Source organism: Pygocentrus nattereri, chromosome 14, assembly GCF_015220715.1.
Source record: "Pygocentrus nattereri isolate fPygNat1 chromosome 14, fPygNat1.pri, whole genome shotgun sequence".
Classification (NCBI taxonomy): domain Eukaryota; kingdom Metazoa; phylum Chordata; class Actinopteri; order Characiformes; family Serrasalmidae; genus Pygocentrus; species Pygocentrus nattereri.
Window position 1 is genome coordinate 34,241,044 of NC_051224.1, and position 17,661 is coordinate 34,258,704.

A 17,661-nucleotide genomic window follows, 5' to 3' on the forward strand; every position below is an offset into this window, starting at 1 on the left:
ATTTAAAGCCACGCTGTCTCGCTGTGAAATAAAAGCTGGTCTCAGAATGACACACACAGAGCCGACGCATGAATGGGCTTGCTGAATACCAGCCTCAGCGTGGCGAACTCAGTAAAAGTACTTCAGCCTTTACTCATCAGCAGCCGTGTCCCTTTGTCTGGTTTACCGCTGTGAAACCCTCCATTTACTCTGTTCTCTGTTCGCATGTTCTGAAAGACTGTATTAAAGGGCCTGTATCGTGTGTTCTTCTCATATTTTATTTTCCTCACTGAGGTCCACATATGACATCTGCGTAGTTTCAGATACCAAAAACAGCCGTAGTTCATTTTTCTGATTATTTTCCAACGTCTCTTTAGCATTTAGCCGTTGTGTTACTGCTCCTTTAAGACTAACTTATGTAAACAAGCTCTGTTCTCATTGTGTTGCACCTCATTCAAAAAGCTGTCCAGGCTGAAACCCTCCTTATAACTCCAGTGTGAGTAGGCCGGGCTAAACGGCTATAGGCTGAAGGGGTAGATATTTGCAAATGTGTTGATTTTTGTGATGTGACATCACAAAAACATTGGATTCCGAGCAGGCTGTTGTTACAGCTAAGCTTATGTATATGGATTCTATGGACTGGGTGGAAATTTTAACAATGTTTACACATTATATCAAACTTTTTTTGTGATACTGACCACTTAAAGTTAATATGGCATATTGAAAATATCTAAGTTACTACCAATGTTGTAGAAAGTGTCAATTGAGCACACTCTAAGGCTAAAATTTTAGCTTCTGTCACTAATTTACCATATTAAATATAGTCTTTTGGTCATATGGGACTACTGATTTTTAGCAGAACAATAGAAAATCATAATTTTATTGTGAATCACACTTCTAAACATGCATGTAAACAAAAAACTTCAATGATTTACTATTAATATAAAATCCTAAAAAGTTCTATGTCTTTATCATACTAAATTTGGGATTCTTATTGGTTCCTTTTAACTGCATATTTGTGCTGTAAGGTCAGACATCCTGAAAGTGTAATAAGCCGCAGTGTTAGGAACTCAAAATCTTATAAACCAGGAAATTTGACAGTCAGTCCTAAATTTCAGTACCTAAGTAGTCAGGCTTGTCAATACTGCTTTCTAGTGCTGACAACGCAGGCCCAACAAAAACGATGCAAAGTGTTGTTTCCTATCTGAAGAAATTGGATTCTTATTCGGCAGCTTGTCGTTAAAATTTCCCATTCCACCTTAATTGGAGTGGTAGTTACATTTGCGTGCCTGCACAGTCACCTGCATGTAACTGATGCACCATTAAAGGTGGAATGGGAAATTCCAGTGAAAAGTTTTTTGAACTTCTCAAATCATTTTTCATGTGTGCATCCATATATTAGTGAGAATTTCAACCGGTGTACCGCCCACTGCTGTGGTCAGTAAATTTACCCACTTCCAGCATCTCTCACTCATTTCTGAATCAAGCCACACCCACTTTCATTTGTAATTCAGAAGAAAGTATCAATTCAGGAATCAGTATCAAGATCAAGATCAAGGTATTGTTATTAGTGTTGATATTGAACAGTTTTGAACTGCTTAGTCATATGTTATTGTAAAAAGAGGGACATTTGTCATTCATTTCAGTGCATCAGCCCAGAAAGCACACAGCTCCATGTGGTGTTTTAACTGAAGCATTAAGAAATGCGTCCAATCACTTAATTTCAAAGCAAGCATAAATACTTATTAACTCTCTACTGCACTCATTATTAGAGCAATTTAGAAAACTCCACTTTCTTGCATAAAATGGACCATGATTATTAAATTATATTTGGTTATTACATTATATATTATGATTAGAATCTGTCCTGAGTATTACATTCAAAAATGAATATAATATTTTAAAAATTAATAACGTGTGCAGGAGTATGGAGTATGTTGCCTTGACGCAGCATTGTGTGACAATGGGAAGAAACGATATAGAGCCATGTTCCCTGAAGAGACCTGGCTTGTGACTGGCAAAATCCAATTCGGTGTCGCAGAGTGTTGCTTTTAGGCAACAAACCTATTTCTGCAAATTCTCATAGCAAAAAAAAAAGATACTGAATTCAAAAAAGAAGGTTTGAAAGTGCCACTAAGAGATGGTATGACCAAGCACATACTTTTCATTCACTTACTCAAACCCTGCCTTTTATTGTTAACCCTATTATTGTCTTTAAATATGTATATTATTGTACAGTAAGGAAAATTAGTTTGTTGCCTTGAGGCAACAGCGAGCAATAGAAGGTTAAGTACTTATGAACTTAATAATAACTTGAAGTTTTTCCATAGCACTCTTTGTGAGGTACAATTTAAGACCACAACCACATTTTAAAACTTTTATGTTTCAACAAAAATTAAGCCTCAAATCAACAGATTCAAAGACAGTTCCTGTAAGTATTCAACAAGTCTGCGACGGTCAGTGGAGAGAGCTGAGATTCCACATGGATTCATTTTGAAAAAAAGTGTGTAACCAATTGTTTCTGTATGTTTAAGTATGTATTTTCATGTTATTTTCTCTTTTTTGCAATAGATGGACCTTGTCTCCAAATTATAGAGCAACCAAAACAGGTAACATGCACTACTTATTACTATGCACTACCTATTATACACATTAACAGCCAATATATACTGACTGATGACAGGATGATATTAACACTACTACTTCTACTACTCTTTAATAATAACAATAATAATAATAATACATCATAAATTGATTTTGTCTCCCTTAGCGAGGCTTCAGGTTTCGTTATGGCTGTGAAGGCCCTTCCCATGGTGGACTCCCGGGAGCCTCCAGTGAGAAGAACAGGAAGACGTACCCTCAGGTCAAGGTAAGGTCAGCCAGGGTCATCTCTGTGAGCTGTGAAATCTGTGGACAGTGAACCAAAATGCCCATGTACAGTGACTGTGGAACAGAGAAATGAATTTGCTGTTTTTGCTGCAAACTGACATGTGAAATGTTGCACAAGGCTAAAGTAGTTGTTTCTTGGCATGCACTGAGATAGATGGCGAGGGGTGTAATGATGCGCAAATTTCTCATTTGTGCATCACGCTACATTTTTGATACAGACTTAGAAAAGAAATGCTAAAATAACTTCAGTATTTATTTTTGTATTTTTTATAGTTGCTTTTATCATTTATAATGTAATGTTATAATTGTAATTTAATAAAATTATATACAACAGCTTGTTGAAAGTATAAGACATTTTCTTAGACATAATATAAATAAAAAAGAATATATAAAAGTAAGCACATAGTGTAAACTATAATGCCACATTTCAATATTAAATGAACTGACCATTACAAGTTCTTTTATTATCTGATCTATATAAGTGTGGCTCTCACTTTGACTGAAAAATAGTTTCTAAGATTTTCTAAAGTGATTTTCTAAAGCTCCATCGCTTCCAGCAAACTGTGAAATCCACAGCCGAAGAGAGGTGGACTCTACAGCTGAATAAAGGTGGACTCTAAAACTGAATATAGATTCAGATGCAAAGGGTATCGGTTAACTGATGGCAGAGCATTTTATTTGTTTTAGCCGTTCATGAAATGGCACTTAGTAGCTGCTTGAATCCTATGGGTAGGAGCAGCAGCTGAGCCTCATGAGGCTGATGTTGGCTTCCAATTCGCCAGCTTCTTATCAGAATTTTCCCTGTCAACATGGTTTCAAATGTATGTTTTAATAGTAAAACTATGACTTGGAATAAGCATTTACCAGTCTTCTGTTCAAGAAATATATAGAAATTAATACACTTTGATAGCAGATCAGTGCTTCAAGAATTCTGAGCTGCTACATCCTCAGAGCAGTGTGGGCATGTCCAGTTCAGCCCTTCATGTTTGAGCCCCCCTAGACAACTTCACTCTTCTCAACCGGTCTCTGAATAGCAAGTAAAAGGAACCAAATGGAGAACAAGCTATCTAATGTCATTTTAGAGATGATATTTTGCAGATAATGTTGGCTTTCATCTTATGATGAGTAGATCACGGACATGTCATGTTCATTGTTTAAACATTCAGCACTAAAGCTATATACATAACCTATAGCTAGCTGCTAACTGCTGGGCAATTATGAGGCAGCACAGTCATATATACTGACACTGTGAGGGAATTTATTGTGTGCCTTATTGTGCTTTCGTGCTTTCCGTAACATCGCACTGTAGAATACAGAAGTCTTAGAATACGAGAATACGAAGAATACGAGAGACTTCACAGACCTTTAATTCAGTGTTTTCATACTCCAGACTTGGAGCCTCTGCACTGTATAGTTTAGTGTTTTACTCTGTTGTACACACCTCAGTCAGCTCAAGAAGGGATTAATTAGCTGGCGTAAGGTATTCAGACCAGGGAAACCACAGTTATGCAGTGCAGGGATTGCAGGACTGGAGCTGGGAATTCTGCACTAACTGCACAAGCAAACTTACAAAATCACGTCTGTTTAAACACAACATAGTTTTCCGACCCACAACATTCAGTCTTATAAATCCCCAGAAACAGACTGTTTAAAATGAAATCCCTGACTGTTTAGAGCTCCGTTATGGGGACAGATGTTTGTCTTTCAGCTGTTAACATTAGCAAAAGTTATCTAAAGGCTAGCATTGTTCAAATCTGTTTTAATTAGCTGATGTAGCCTTACCCTCCTACGATGGCAAAGCTTTCTCTGCTCTTTATGCAATGCTGTGGTATCCTTTACCCACCTGACGTGAAGAGCCAGTGGGCTTTTGTGCTTTTAGGTTCTTTGAGAAACTCACCAGAATAGGGAGAGGGGCCGTGTATGACATACATTTGGTAGCTTTATACCAGTTTAAGTGGCACCAGGAGTTCACAGGAAATTGTATAGGGATTGCAGCCTACTTTATTGACTTTGTTGAGGTAACCTTTTTTTCTCTTTCAGAGTAAGATGAGTCATTTTTGCCATCTTTCACCACTAGTTATGTTCGTGTGGAGCAGCGAAGCCAGAAATTCAGTCCCAAATATGTTGTTCACACCAGAAAAATCACATGACTGAAACTCTAGGATACATGCACTAGGTCAGATTGGTACTTTGTCAGATCTGATGTCACCTCTTGCAAATTTAGTCCCATCCAACTAAAATCAAACTGAAGAAAATGGCAGAAAAAAAAAGTTATTTCAAAAATCTCTCAGCAGAAGAGACCAAAGCCTGTAGCATTCTTTCTTTGCCAAAAATGTGAAAAGGAGTAGACAGGGAATTTAACATCAACAGCAAAACACAAGGCACATATTTGGGCACACCTTATTTTTGCTGTATCAAAAAACTTGTCATGTTGGGGACACCACCTCATCTTATTGAGCCACATTTTGACTTATGTGTCATTGCACATCTAGAGAAAGAACACCCATATCAGTGCATCATTATTTTAAAATAAATGCCTCCACATCTTATCCACATAACATAACAAAACATAACATAACAGCTAATTAATAGAAACCAACAAAACTGCGAAGACTTCTAGGAAGCTGTGGCCACTTATTTAAAACTGTGAAATATAGCAAGTGAGAACTCACAGTCATATCAGTCAATTAAGCCCTCTTTACCTGAAACAGAGTGTTTGATCAGTGACTGTATTCTGTTACTAAAACTTTTTAGAAGAAGTTTTTGAAGTCTAAAGATTATTAATAGCAATTTTCATATCAGTCAGGCATTGCTGCCCACCTTAACTGGTCATTACCACCTTCCAGACAGTAGGCAAGTTTGGCACACCTCTTGATTACTGAATCAACTTGATAAACTGCTAAGCTGCTTTCACCTGTACATTAAGAGTACTATGTTAATAAGCAACAAACCAGAAGAGAAAAGAAAAAAGAACGGAAGAATAAAAGCTTCCCTCCTCTGTTTGTGATAGTGGCGTGTTGGGAATTTCCTCCGTGCGTCTCATTGGTAATTAGTAGGAAGTGTTGCACTGCGTGTGTGTATGTGTGTTTCAGCCTCAGAGACGGGAAAGGAGGCGTAAAGCAGCTCGCCCCCTCAGACATTCTCAGACACACTTAGGCACACAGCACACACACAATGTGCTTTCTGTTGCAATGTGTAACCAAATCCGGGGCTTTTCTCTTCCAACACACAGACTAAAATCTGCAATAGGGGTCGAACAATTATTGGCTTGAGCAATAATCAGAGCCAATATTCAGCATTTTTCTGGTTATTGGAATCGGAAATTGATCTTGCAGTTAAAAGCACTGTTATGTATGTGCATATCTGACTCAACCATAACAAAAAAACTCATGTAGTCTGATTCAGTGTCCCATCCACAGCGTCACTGGATTGCTTAAAATGCGGTTGACGCATTGAGCACAATCATCCAGAGCTTCTGTAACCTATTTCTATGTATTGCCTGTAGTGCTATTGGATTAAAAATGTGGACCATGTGTTGAGGAAATCCAATCAAATCTGCTTTTCTGTGTTTCCGAGAGGCACGTGAATAAATTCCACAGCGAGAGGAAAAGTAAGATTGAGTCCACCTTTAAGATTGTTTTTGGAAGTAATTGACACTGTGTTCTCTGAGCCAAAGAAGAAAAAGACCAATCCCGATTGTTACCAGTGTAAAGGTACCACCGTTTTGGAGCTACAAATGCTGCCATCTAGATGACGTCTTTTCCAGCCTTGTTCCAACAAGACAATGCCTGTGTTACAACAGTGTGGCTTCATAGTGAGAGTGCAGTTGCTAGAATGGCCTACCTGCGGTCCAGTTGTGTCCTCTGCTGAAAGCGTGTGGCGCATTATGAAGAGCAGTATATGACCAAGACCCTGGACTGTTGAGCAGCTGAAGTATTAAATGGGAATTGGGGGGGTGGAAATCCACATTTATAAACACAATGGGTGTCCTCAGTTCCCAAATGATTACTGCACATTGTTAAAAGGAAAGATGATGTAACACAGTGGTAAAACATGCTCCTGAGCCAAATAGTGTAAATCATGTTGCAAGCATCACATTTACAATAAGCAAAAATATACGGAAAACAATAGTTACTCAGTTGAAACATTCAGTATCTCGTCTTTGTAATGTTTTCAATTGAATACAGGATTTACAAATCATTTATTATATGTGTGTGTGTGTGTGTGTGTGTGTGTGTGTGTGTGTGTGTGTGTGTGTGTGTGTGTGTGTGTGTACAATTGGCAGTTTGCAGCCTCCCCCAAGTGTGTTGCGCTGAGTCGCATTGCATAGAGACAGTTCAAAAAGATGTGGTGGCACTTCACATAGGGCCAAACAATTTGGGGAAAAATATTGATTTGCAATCTGATTTTGACCGATACTGTCACCGCAATTTAAATTGTGATTATTTAGCTTCACATTTATTGTTTAACTTAAGATATATTCTTTGATGTTTCTTAGCTAGCCCTAGCTTTAGCCTTCACTTTCCCAATGTGGTAGCATCATGCAAATGAATAAATTGGTGGAAAAATGAGGTAAACCTAGGTAAGACCAGGTAAAATAATAATAATAATAATAATAATACATATAATTTTGCGTCTAATGAGGATACAAAGGATGCGTATGCATATTTGACATGAAAGTGCCTTCATATCTCAAACTAGAGGCCTTAAAATGACTATTTTTATCATTAGCAAGACTAGATGGTATCTAAAGTGGTCCAAGTAAGGAGGTGGTGATTGTGGTGGTCTGATAGCTTTCCTCAGGTCATTGAGCAGCAGAGGAAATCAAACATGAATCCGTCTCCCTCAGCGCACTAGGTTGGTATATTTGAGGGGGTTTCCGGTTTGCATGAGTGTATGTTGTTGGTCATCCCACACTGTGCCCAGCTTTGCCCTTTCAAGTGAGCTTCTTCTGCAGCGAGGCCACGTGGCCCCTTCATCACAGCCTGAACAGTGTGTATTCCATACCGTTTCCATGTTAAAAGAAAACGTTTCATAATATGAAAATGCCTCCCTCTTACTAGAGGAGCGTGTCTAGATATTGTTAGATATTCTCTTTGATGTCACACTGGGGCTTTTACCTGGGGGATGCACTTGACTCAAATCGGACCAGAGAAAGTGTCTGAACCACATGTGAGAGCATCCAATAGAAAAAGCATCAAACCACAAACAGCATATGAGTCAAAGCTGTGGTGATTTTAGTAAACACCAGTAAACATCACTGCTAACACGTTCTTTGCCACAATTTTTATACCCAAATCTGCATCACAGATTAATGAAATGTAGACAATCTTTTGTAAAAATGTGTGATTTATGTAATTATTTGCTAATTTATATATGAAAGCTTCATTTAGAATGTAATTGTTAGAAAAATAAAAAATATATATTTTTCATTGTTTCATTGATACTTCAGCCAAAATATTTGTGTGTGTGTGTGTGTGTGTGTATATATATGTATATGTATGTGTGTGTGTGTGTATATGTATATGTAATGTTTTCAATTGAATACAGGATTTGCAAATCATTGCTTTTTTTTTTTATTTATTTTTCACTTTTTTGTGTGTGAACATTTGATATATATGTATAGGTATGTGTATATGTATGTATGTGTGTGTGTGTGTGTGTGTGTGTGTGTGTGTGTGTGTGTATATAATATTGTATGTTTGTTTGTTTGTTTATGGCCTGGTAAGGAATGAGCATGTGAGGTCCAGTGTTCTTCCACTCTTACGTAGCTGCTGGGGATTCCCCCTCTTCTGTTCCTTGTATGTTCTTTGTAACATCTTGCGTTCAGTATGTTTCCAGTGTATTTGTCCTGAGTTCCCAATTTTACTGTTGTCGAAACCAGCACAACACACGTCAGATTTTTCTGAAAGGTTTTGTGGGTATTAACGATGTGAATGTGTGAAAGTATGATCTATCTTTTCATTCTCAAAATTTAAAGACCTTTTCCTTCATTTCAGAGTCCCTGAGTTAATCGGGTATTCTTTTAAACCGGAAATATTTTTTAATGGTGCTTGGATGGCCCTGAGTGACTCCATTAATTGGTATATATATTGTGGGCATTCTTTGATACTTGGAAAATGTTCTTCACACTTGTGCATCTCATTCAAAAGAATAGTTCTTTAAGCAACCTCCATTGAGAGCTTGTTTAGGGAACCAAATGTAGCTTTGCAGTGGAATTGGTGCAAAGAACCGCCCCCATTGATATCAATAGGCCACCTCTGCTTGTCTCATGGTTTCTTATCCATTTTCCCAAGTTTTAGTTTTGTAGCAAATAATCTAAAAAGTAAGCTTCACTAATTAAAAGCTGTATAGTGCTTTATAACTCTGGTTAATAACTAGTTGGTAGTAACAGTTCTTTTTTTTTTCCCTCTTTCAGATCTGTAACTATCAAGGTCCAGCGCGGGTTGTGGTCCAGCTGGTGACCAACACCAAACAGCCCCATCTGCACGCACACAGCCTGGTGGGCAAGCAGTGTGAGAAGGGCATCTGCATCGCCGATATCCAGCCCAAAGACTCCTGCATCAGGTTTGCACCAGCACAGTCTTCCCCTTCTCTGTCACTTGCTCACTCTGGCACTGCTGGTGCTGCTGCCGTTCTGCATCAGTTTGAAAAGGAATGGTTTTATTGCTAGTAGCAAATGAAAGTTACAGCTGACAGTGATACCTTTCCAGTCTTCCATTGGGGGATGTGCTAACTACCATCACAGTAGAGCTCAGTTTATATATGCAAATGAGATTGTACTACCTGGCAGTCCCCAAATTTGATTGTAGCCACATTAACTTGTTGGTTTAAGATGCCTGCATCAGGTGTCTTTTTAATAGCAGTGGTTTTCCAGAAGGCAAATGGTTTTGGAACAAAGGCCCAGTGGCTGTCACAACTAATCATGTCATTCATTTAAATTTACCTTCTCAATGAATAATGGAATGGAACAAGGAATTCTTGTGCAGGTCTTCTGCTGGCACGGCTTGTCTTTTTGTCTTTTTTCCAGTAAATTATTTTTGGAACATGTGATTTCATCTTTTGTTACTCTTCAGTTAAGTTCATTGTTATTGTTGGGATTTTTAAAAAAAACTGCAATTCAATTAATAGTCAAAATAATTATAAGATTATTTGACTGCTAAAGTAGAATGAGCAACTTGATAGTATTTATCATTACTGTGATAAAGTACATCACAATATGTCACAATATTTTTTTTCTGAATGTGTCATGAATATTAGCAGTACTTAAAAACCACTTCCCAACTGCATGTTTCATTAAAAAAAGAGTGTACCTAGTCCCGTTTAATTGGATGTCGTGCAGCGCTGTGTGTGAAATGTAGAACTTACAACTAATTGCAAATAGGGCTGGGCGATAAAATGATAACTATTGCGATATAACTTTCCTTGATAGAACAATAAGAAATGTTGGATACATTTTTGATATAATACACCATTCTCACACTTCCACGTTCTAGCAAAAGACCTGGTGGTGTTTTCTACTGCAGGGAAAGCGACACTAATCTGCTGTCGGCAGGAGAGGGCATACATCTGAGTTTTTTGACATGACTAGAGTAAAAAAGGCTACGAGTAAAATGAGTTGCCAAATATATTTTAGCAACGTCTGAAATATGGAATTATACATTCCTTGTTTGAGTGGAGCGACTGGCAACCTGTTCTCCTGTTACTGAGTGTGAGTGACGAGGTAAAACGATGTTACAGTGCTCAGTCATATTTAAGTGTTAGTGCATTGCCAAACAACGAAAGTGAAAGAAAGAAGTGGGTTCATGTCAGTTGCACCACTGAGTTAAATGAAAGTAAACTGAGGAAGCTGTGAGGTCTTGGAAAGCAGGAGAAAGCTATCTTTCCAGGCTAGCTGTTTTTAGCAGCTGGCTAACTTGAAGCAGCGCTCCGTCACTCGCACAGCACAGCGAACTGATGATACTGTAGATCAAACAAGACACAAAAGCACCACTTTCAGTTTAAATGTACCTAAAAGGAGGACCCTGTTTGTCTGGTGTTGATGCATTGCGGTTCACCCCTCAAACTACTACGGAGAAATCTACTAGTTGGTGTTTGAATCCTGTTATATGCTCTGATATGGATGTGGTAGGATTGGTGGCAGTAAGGCATTGTGATCCATCACTGAATACCGAGCCAGCTAACATTTGCTGTTCGTACTAAGTTGACATTGTTGAGAAACTAAACAGTTTAGCACTGTTGTTGGCCGCTTGCTTCGCATTTGTAACAGGATAGCCGAGCGCTCGTCACCAGACAGCTAAAAATATCTTTTCTTTCTTAAATTATGATTCTTACAAAAACTGCGGCCGTGCATTTCCAACGGCTAAAACCAGCTCACCACACACTTTCTCCCACTGACAGATTTGTGAAGTGTTCCGTTGTTTGGTGAGTGTTGGTCGTGTTCTGGCCATAGGGATAGCAATTATCCACCCAGGAGCAAAAATCAGCCTTCAAACTTAAAAGTAATAATGATTTAACATTTATTGCGATATGTATCGATATCGAACGATATGAGCTTTGTGTATCGTGGTAACATTTTTGGCCATATCGCCCAGCTCTAATTGGAAACTAATAATTGAATTGCTGATAGTATTTTTAAAATATGGCATTATTTTATCTGTAAAATAAACTATTTTATCTCTGTACAAGAAATTTTAACACATGTAACTTGTTTTTAGTTTTCCTAACTTGGGTATCTTGCACGTGACTAAGAAGAATGTGACTAAGACCCTGGAGGAGAGGATGAGTGAGGCCTACAGGCAAGGCTATAATTTTGGAGTAGCCATTAACCCGGAAATTGACTCTCTTCAAGGAGAGACACGCATCCCCAGGGAGCTCTCAGGTGAGTGTGCCTGTGTGTGCCTGCAAGTCTTGACGTTCAGCTCTGTTTGCAATCAGTCACCCTTGATTCACACGGCATATGATTTAGCTCATTAAGTTCATTTAAATGAAGGAGTAACACGGCTTAGATGGCTCAAATGTTTTAATGCGTGCATTCGGGTGTTTGAGTACACTTGTTAGTATTTGTGTAAACTGGTTATGGAAAATCATCTCTTACTGAGGTTCCTGTTTCATGCATGATATCAAGCTTTAAGGGACAAACCAAATCAGCTACCTTTTATTTGGAGATTTATGTTTGTGGTTGGTGAGTCCAGTGTCACATGTTGCTGTGTCTGATTCTGATTTCAGACCATCATAGGGGTCTGATCGGCTTGGCTGCGAGCCACCAGGCCAAAGACATGGACCTGAGCGTGGTCAAACTCATGTTTACTGCTTTTCTGCCGGATGGGGAGGGGGGCTTCACCCGGAGGCTGGACCCGGTCATATCTGAGCCAATCTACGACAGCAGTGAGTGTTTCTTTATTGTTCATGATACACATTTAAGCCGGAGTCCTTCTTCTGCCGCTTCCATCAGGAGCAGAGCCTGATGGACACACCCAGCTATATGTTAAGGCAAACACTGCGCTGGATATGTCAGAAGAGCTATAAATCATTTTGATCTGCACAAGCAGCTTTTTATGCTTCAATGTTGTGCATGAGTCCACAATTTAAATGTTTCCAAGTGATTGAAGCTGTTGCACAATGCAGACTAGAACCACAACAGGATATGTCACACACATGTGGCGCTCCTGCTCAGATTCCATGTGAAATGACTACAGAGTACACACTTGTGTGCATCTTAGTACACACTTGCTGTTTATTTGCTGATTTTGACATATTGTGGGCAAAGGACGGCAAAAGTTATAAGCAGCACATTTATAGAAAGTGCAGAGTAACAATTTGCAGACAGATGTAATATTTAACTCTTGTGTGGTGTTGATGTGTTTGTTAGCAGCTGTAGCCAGTCAGCAGCCTGTCCATGTCCACCCTCATACACATGCACACATATACAAACACATACACACACAGACATGCTCACACTAACAGCAGGCCATGTAGGAGGAAAACAGAGTGAAGGGATACAGCACCTCCACACTTTTATTCCCCACAGGTTCACCCCAACAGCATTATGTGTAATATAAATGTGTAGGGGGTTTACGGTGTGAAGTCACTGAAAATGTGTTATTTTATATGTTCTTCACAGAAAATGAGTAAAGGCCAAGGAATCTGAGGTTTAAATAATAACAGATTACATCATTTTTATCTTTTTGCGACCATTGAACATGGATCCCACACCACACAAGGGCTAAGTATATTGATCAGGCATAACATTATGACCACCTCCTTGTTTCTACTCTCATTGTCCATTTTATCAGCTCCACTTACTATATAGGTGCACCTTGTAGTTCTACAGTTACAGACTGTAGTCCATCTGTTTCTCTGCATACTTGTCTGATCCACTCATACCAGCACAACACACTCTAACACACCATCACCACAGCAGTGTTACTGCAGTCCTGAGAATGATCCACTACCCAAATAGTACCTGCTCTGTGAGGGTCCATGGGGGTCCTGACCACTGAAGAACAGGGTAAAAGGGGGCTAACAAAGTATCAGAGAAACAGATGGACTACAGTCTGTAACTGTAGAACTACAAAGTGCACCTATATAGTAAGTGGAGATGATAAATGGACAATGAGCGTAGAAACAAGGAGGCGTCATGAGAGTCTCCTCTCATATTGATTGGACTGGTAGAAACAGCCCAAAATGACTTGGGATAAAAAGTCTGGTTCCATTGACTTACATTAAAAGTAAAGTATGTTTTTTCCTTCTTCTGTAAAGGTACCATTTTGGAGATACAGTGTTTTGATCTGATAGCAGTGATGTAATTATTGAAGTTATTGGTGCTAAATCATTAAGTTAATACATGAGGTCATCAGCTTTATTATTGCAAACTTATTCATATTGACTATTGACATATTCATATTCAGCACTGAGGACAGTCTGTAGCAGCGTAGAAGAGAGAAGGGGGATGAGGAAGGGAAAAAGGGATGAGTAATAAAGGGAAGGAAGCTCTTGTTCGTGAGGAGGAGGGGGAACGTGCTCTGATATTAACATTTACATAAACGAGTGCATACCATGTTCCTGCCTTCAAGTTTGATGAAAGAGTTCCAGTTAGTGGGATCAAGAAATGAAACTAACTCGCTCTCGCTCTCACTCTCGCTCTCTCGCTCTCTCTCTCTCGCTCTCGCTCTCTCTCTCTCTGACTCTCTGTGTGTGTCTCGCTCTCGCTGTATCTGATGAAAGCCTAGTTTCGTCGCTTCCTCTCAGTGAAACTGGGTTCACTTTCGATTTCCACCTCTTATGTGCTCTCTTTCAGTCCATCTGTCTATCAGGCTGTCCTGTTTATCTCTTTCAAGTCATCCAGCTCACGTTTAAAAAATAAATAAATAAATAAATCGCAGTAACAAAAAAATGTGAGAACATTCACTGCATCACTGAACATCTCTCTCTCTCTCTCTCTCTCTCTCTCAGAGGCCCCAAATGCCTCGAATCTGAAGATCGTGAGGATGGATCGAACGGCGGGCTGTGTGACAGGGGGAGAGGAGGTCTACCTGCTGTGTGATAAAGTCCAGAAAGGTGAGCCAGCCAGGAGCAGGCAATGTGGCAAAAATGTTACATCACACTTTGAAACTCTCTAAAAAAAATTCTCTAATTCTCTTTTTTTTGTGGTACATTCAGTTCTTCTGTGTTCTAGAAGTTCTGACGATATCCATGACATACAGACAAAAAGCATAACGTCATATAGCTTATCACAGTAATATCATATGACTCACCCTAACAGTTCCCAGAGCTCATCAGACTAACCTCTGAAACACTGTGTTTGCATGCACGTAATAATCCGATAAATGCAGAAAATCTGATTTTGTCAGTACACTTGCGTGCATTTGAGTAATCAGATAATGGGGAAACTTCGGGTCTACATGAGTCAGACAATAATCAGATTTCTGCTTTGCAAGCAGCCAATAAATTCACAGAATAAGACACGATATAAACGTAATGTAAAACTCAAGCTTGATGCCGCAGCTTTTTTTTTCCCCAAACATTGCGCCACTTTATCTGAAAAAAAATGAACGTACTTAGTCTAGAAGATAAATATTTACATTCTACATTTCGTCAAGAGTGTAGTTGTAATGTGATCCTTCATTGCTGCTGATGCTGATTAAAAATGTTACTATATCCATGGTTACAGTGTAAATATGTCCAGCATATGTAATCATATTGAATTTAGGGTGGAACCAAAATAGAGAGAACACAAGAGCTGTGTGGAACATGGGTTCGCAACATTTCAGGGACTTCTAGAGTTGAACTTTAGGCGAGGTCTCTCTCTCTCTCTCTCTCTCTCTCTCTCTCTATCTCTCTCTCTCGCTCTCTCTCTCTCGCTCTCTCTCTCTCGCTCGCTGTCTCTCTCTTGCTCTCTCTCTCTCTCGCTCGCTGTCTCTCTCTCGCTCTCTCACGCTCTCTCTCGTGCTCTCTCGGTCTCTCTCGCTCTCTCGCTCTCGCTCCCTCTGTCTCTCTCTCGCTCGCTCTCTCTCGCTCTCTCTCCCGCTCTCTCTCACGCTCTCTCGCTCTCACTCTCTCTCTCTCGCTCTCTCTCTCTCACACGCGCTCTCTCTCTTTCTCACGCTCTCTCTCTCTTTCTCACGCTCTCTCTCTGTCACTCTCTCTCTCTCGTTTTCTCACTCTCGCTCTCTTACTCTCGCTCTCTTTTTCTTTCTTTCTGTCTCTCTCTCATTTTCTCTCTCCATCTTGTCCCTCCATTTTCTTTCTTTCTCACTCGTTCTTTTCTCTCCCCCTATCTTGTCCCTTTCTTTTTCTGTTCTTTCTCTCACTCTGTATCTTTCTTTTTTTTTTTTTCTTTTTTTTTTGTGGGCAGTCATGGGCTGGAGGTTAGGGAACCAGCCTTGTGACCGGAAGATCGCCGGTTCAATCCCCAGAGCCGACAGTACATGACTGAGGTGTCCTTGAGCAAGACACCTAACCCTCAACTGCTCCCCGGGCGCTGCGGATTGGGCTGCCCACTGCTCTGGGCAAGTGTGCTCACTGCCCCCTAGTGTGTGTGTGCTCACTAGAGTGTATGTGGTGTTTCACTGCATGGATGGGTTAAATGCGGAGGTGAAATTTCCCCATTGTGGGACTAATAAGGGTCACTTAATCTTAATCTTTTCTCTCTCTCTCCCTTTTTTGTCTGTCCTTTTTCTGTTTTCTCTCTCCCTATCTTGTCCCTTCTTTTTTTTTGTTTCTATCTCTCACACTCTCTCTCTCTCGCTCCTTCTCTTTTCTCTTTTCCTATCTTGTGTTTCCTTTTTCTTTCTTTCTGTCTCTCTCACTCCCTCACACTTTCTTTTCCCCTCTCTCCCAATCTTGTCCCTCCTTTTTCTCTTTATCTCTCACTCTTTTTCTCTCTTCCTCCATCTTGTCCCTCTCTCACTTTCTGTCTTTCCTTCTCTTTTCCCCCTTTCTCTCTCTCTCTCCTGCCCTCTTTGTCTCTCTCATAATCAGTTTCATTCTCATTCACTCTTGGCCTTTCTTTTTCTCTTTCCTTGTCTCTCACACTCTTTAACTGTCTTTCGCTCACTCTCATTCTCTTTTCATCTCTCTCTTTTCTCACCTCTCTCGTCCCCCCTTTTCTGTCTATCGCTATTGGTCTTTGTCTTGCTCCTTATTTCTATTTTTCTCTTACTCTTTCTTTTACTGGCTCTTTTGCTCTCTCTCTTTTCCCCTTTGCTATATCTCTTTCTCTTTGTCTCTCTCCATCAGTGTCTCGATTGCTTGTTTTTGCTTGCTTTGTTTCTCTTTCCACATCTCTTGCTCTCTCTTGCCTTGTCCCCTCTCTCACTCCCTCTCTGTTTCTTCTCTCATTCTCTCATTTTCTCTTTCTCTCTCTCTCTCTCGCACTCTCCCTCTCTCTCTCTGTGGTTGATGACCTCTTTAATAGGAAGGTCATCCAGCCTGGATTTCTAGCAGGTGGGAATTCCCCCCTCGACATGCAAATGCGATCAGGAGGAAAGTTAGATATCATGCAGTCTCTCTGTTTCTCTTCCTTCCTCTTCTCTCGATCTATTTACACGCTCTCTCACTTTCTCTATCACTCTTCCTCTCTCTTTCTACACCTCTCCACCCGTTCCCTCTCTTATCACTCTCTCTATACTCCCCCCACTCTGCCGCAGTAGCTGGTAGCTTCATAAGGAAGTGCAAATCGGTCCAACATCTGATAATGTTTTGACAGGTTAACGTTGAAATCTGGTTTAACCTGTAGGACTCATCCCCACTCTGCGCTCTAGTATTAGAAGAAGGTTATGCAGTTCATCTTTCATAAACAGTGACATCAGATGTGCTGATAAAGGGGAATTCCACTAATTTAAGTTCTGCCTAATTAAATGGTTAAAAAGTTAACAAAGTCATTCAGAGCGCTTTCATTTGAAATGCTGCATTGTAGAGAAATTTACAGAGCCAGAATTATTCACAGTGGTGGTGATAGGAACCAGATGCCTAAAGTGTTTAATGCAGGCATGTCAGAATGTCAAATGTCAAAACATAGTCTGCAGTGTTTGGGCCCACCAGGACTGGAGCCTGACATATGTGGTTTAATGCATCTAAAACCTACATCACAGAATAGTTACGAATGCACTGGCTGATGTCTTAGATGTTGTTTTATGATAGTTTTGAGAAGGGTTTAGCCTAAAATGTAGATTATCTTGTGGTGGAGTGGTACAGGAAGGGCATTGCCAAGCAAAATATGCCTCAAAGACACCCCTCTTTCGGATTTACCGCTGTTTTATTATTCGCTGTTTTCGGAAGAAAATTTAGCCA

At 39.9% G+C, this 17,661-nt stretch overlaps 1 protein-coding gene across 2 annotated transcripts in view; it reads left to right on the plus strand.

The window, feature by feature from the left end:
- nfkb1 (nuclear factor of kappa light polypeptide gene enhancer in B-cells 1) overlaps window positions 1-17,661 on the plus strand; it is a 63,666-nt gene that overhangs the window by 18,055 nt on the left and 27,950 nt on the right. For both annotated transcript variants that reach the window (XM_017706261.2, XM_017706262.2), the window contains exons 4-9: window positions 2,551-2,588; window positions 2,750-2,848; window positions 9,287-9,435; window positions 11,586-11,749; window positions 12,097-12,255; window positions 14,323-14,427. In XM_017706261.2, the coding sequence (XP_017561750.2) occupies window positions 2,551-2,588; window positions 2,750-2,848; window positions 9,287-9,435; window positions 11,586-11,749; window positions 12,097-12,255; window positions 14,323-14,427 (714 nt within the window). The remainder of the gene's footprint in view (window positions 1-2,550; window positions 2,589-2,749; window positions 2,849-9,286; window positions 9,436-11,585; window positions 11,750-12,096; window positions 12,256-14,322; window positions 14,428-17,661) is intronic.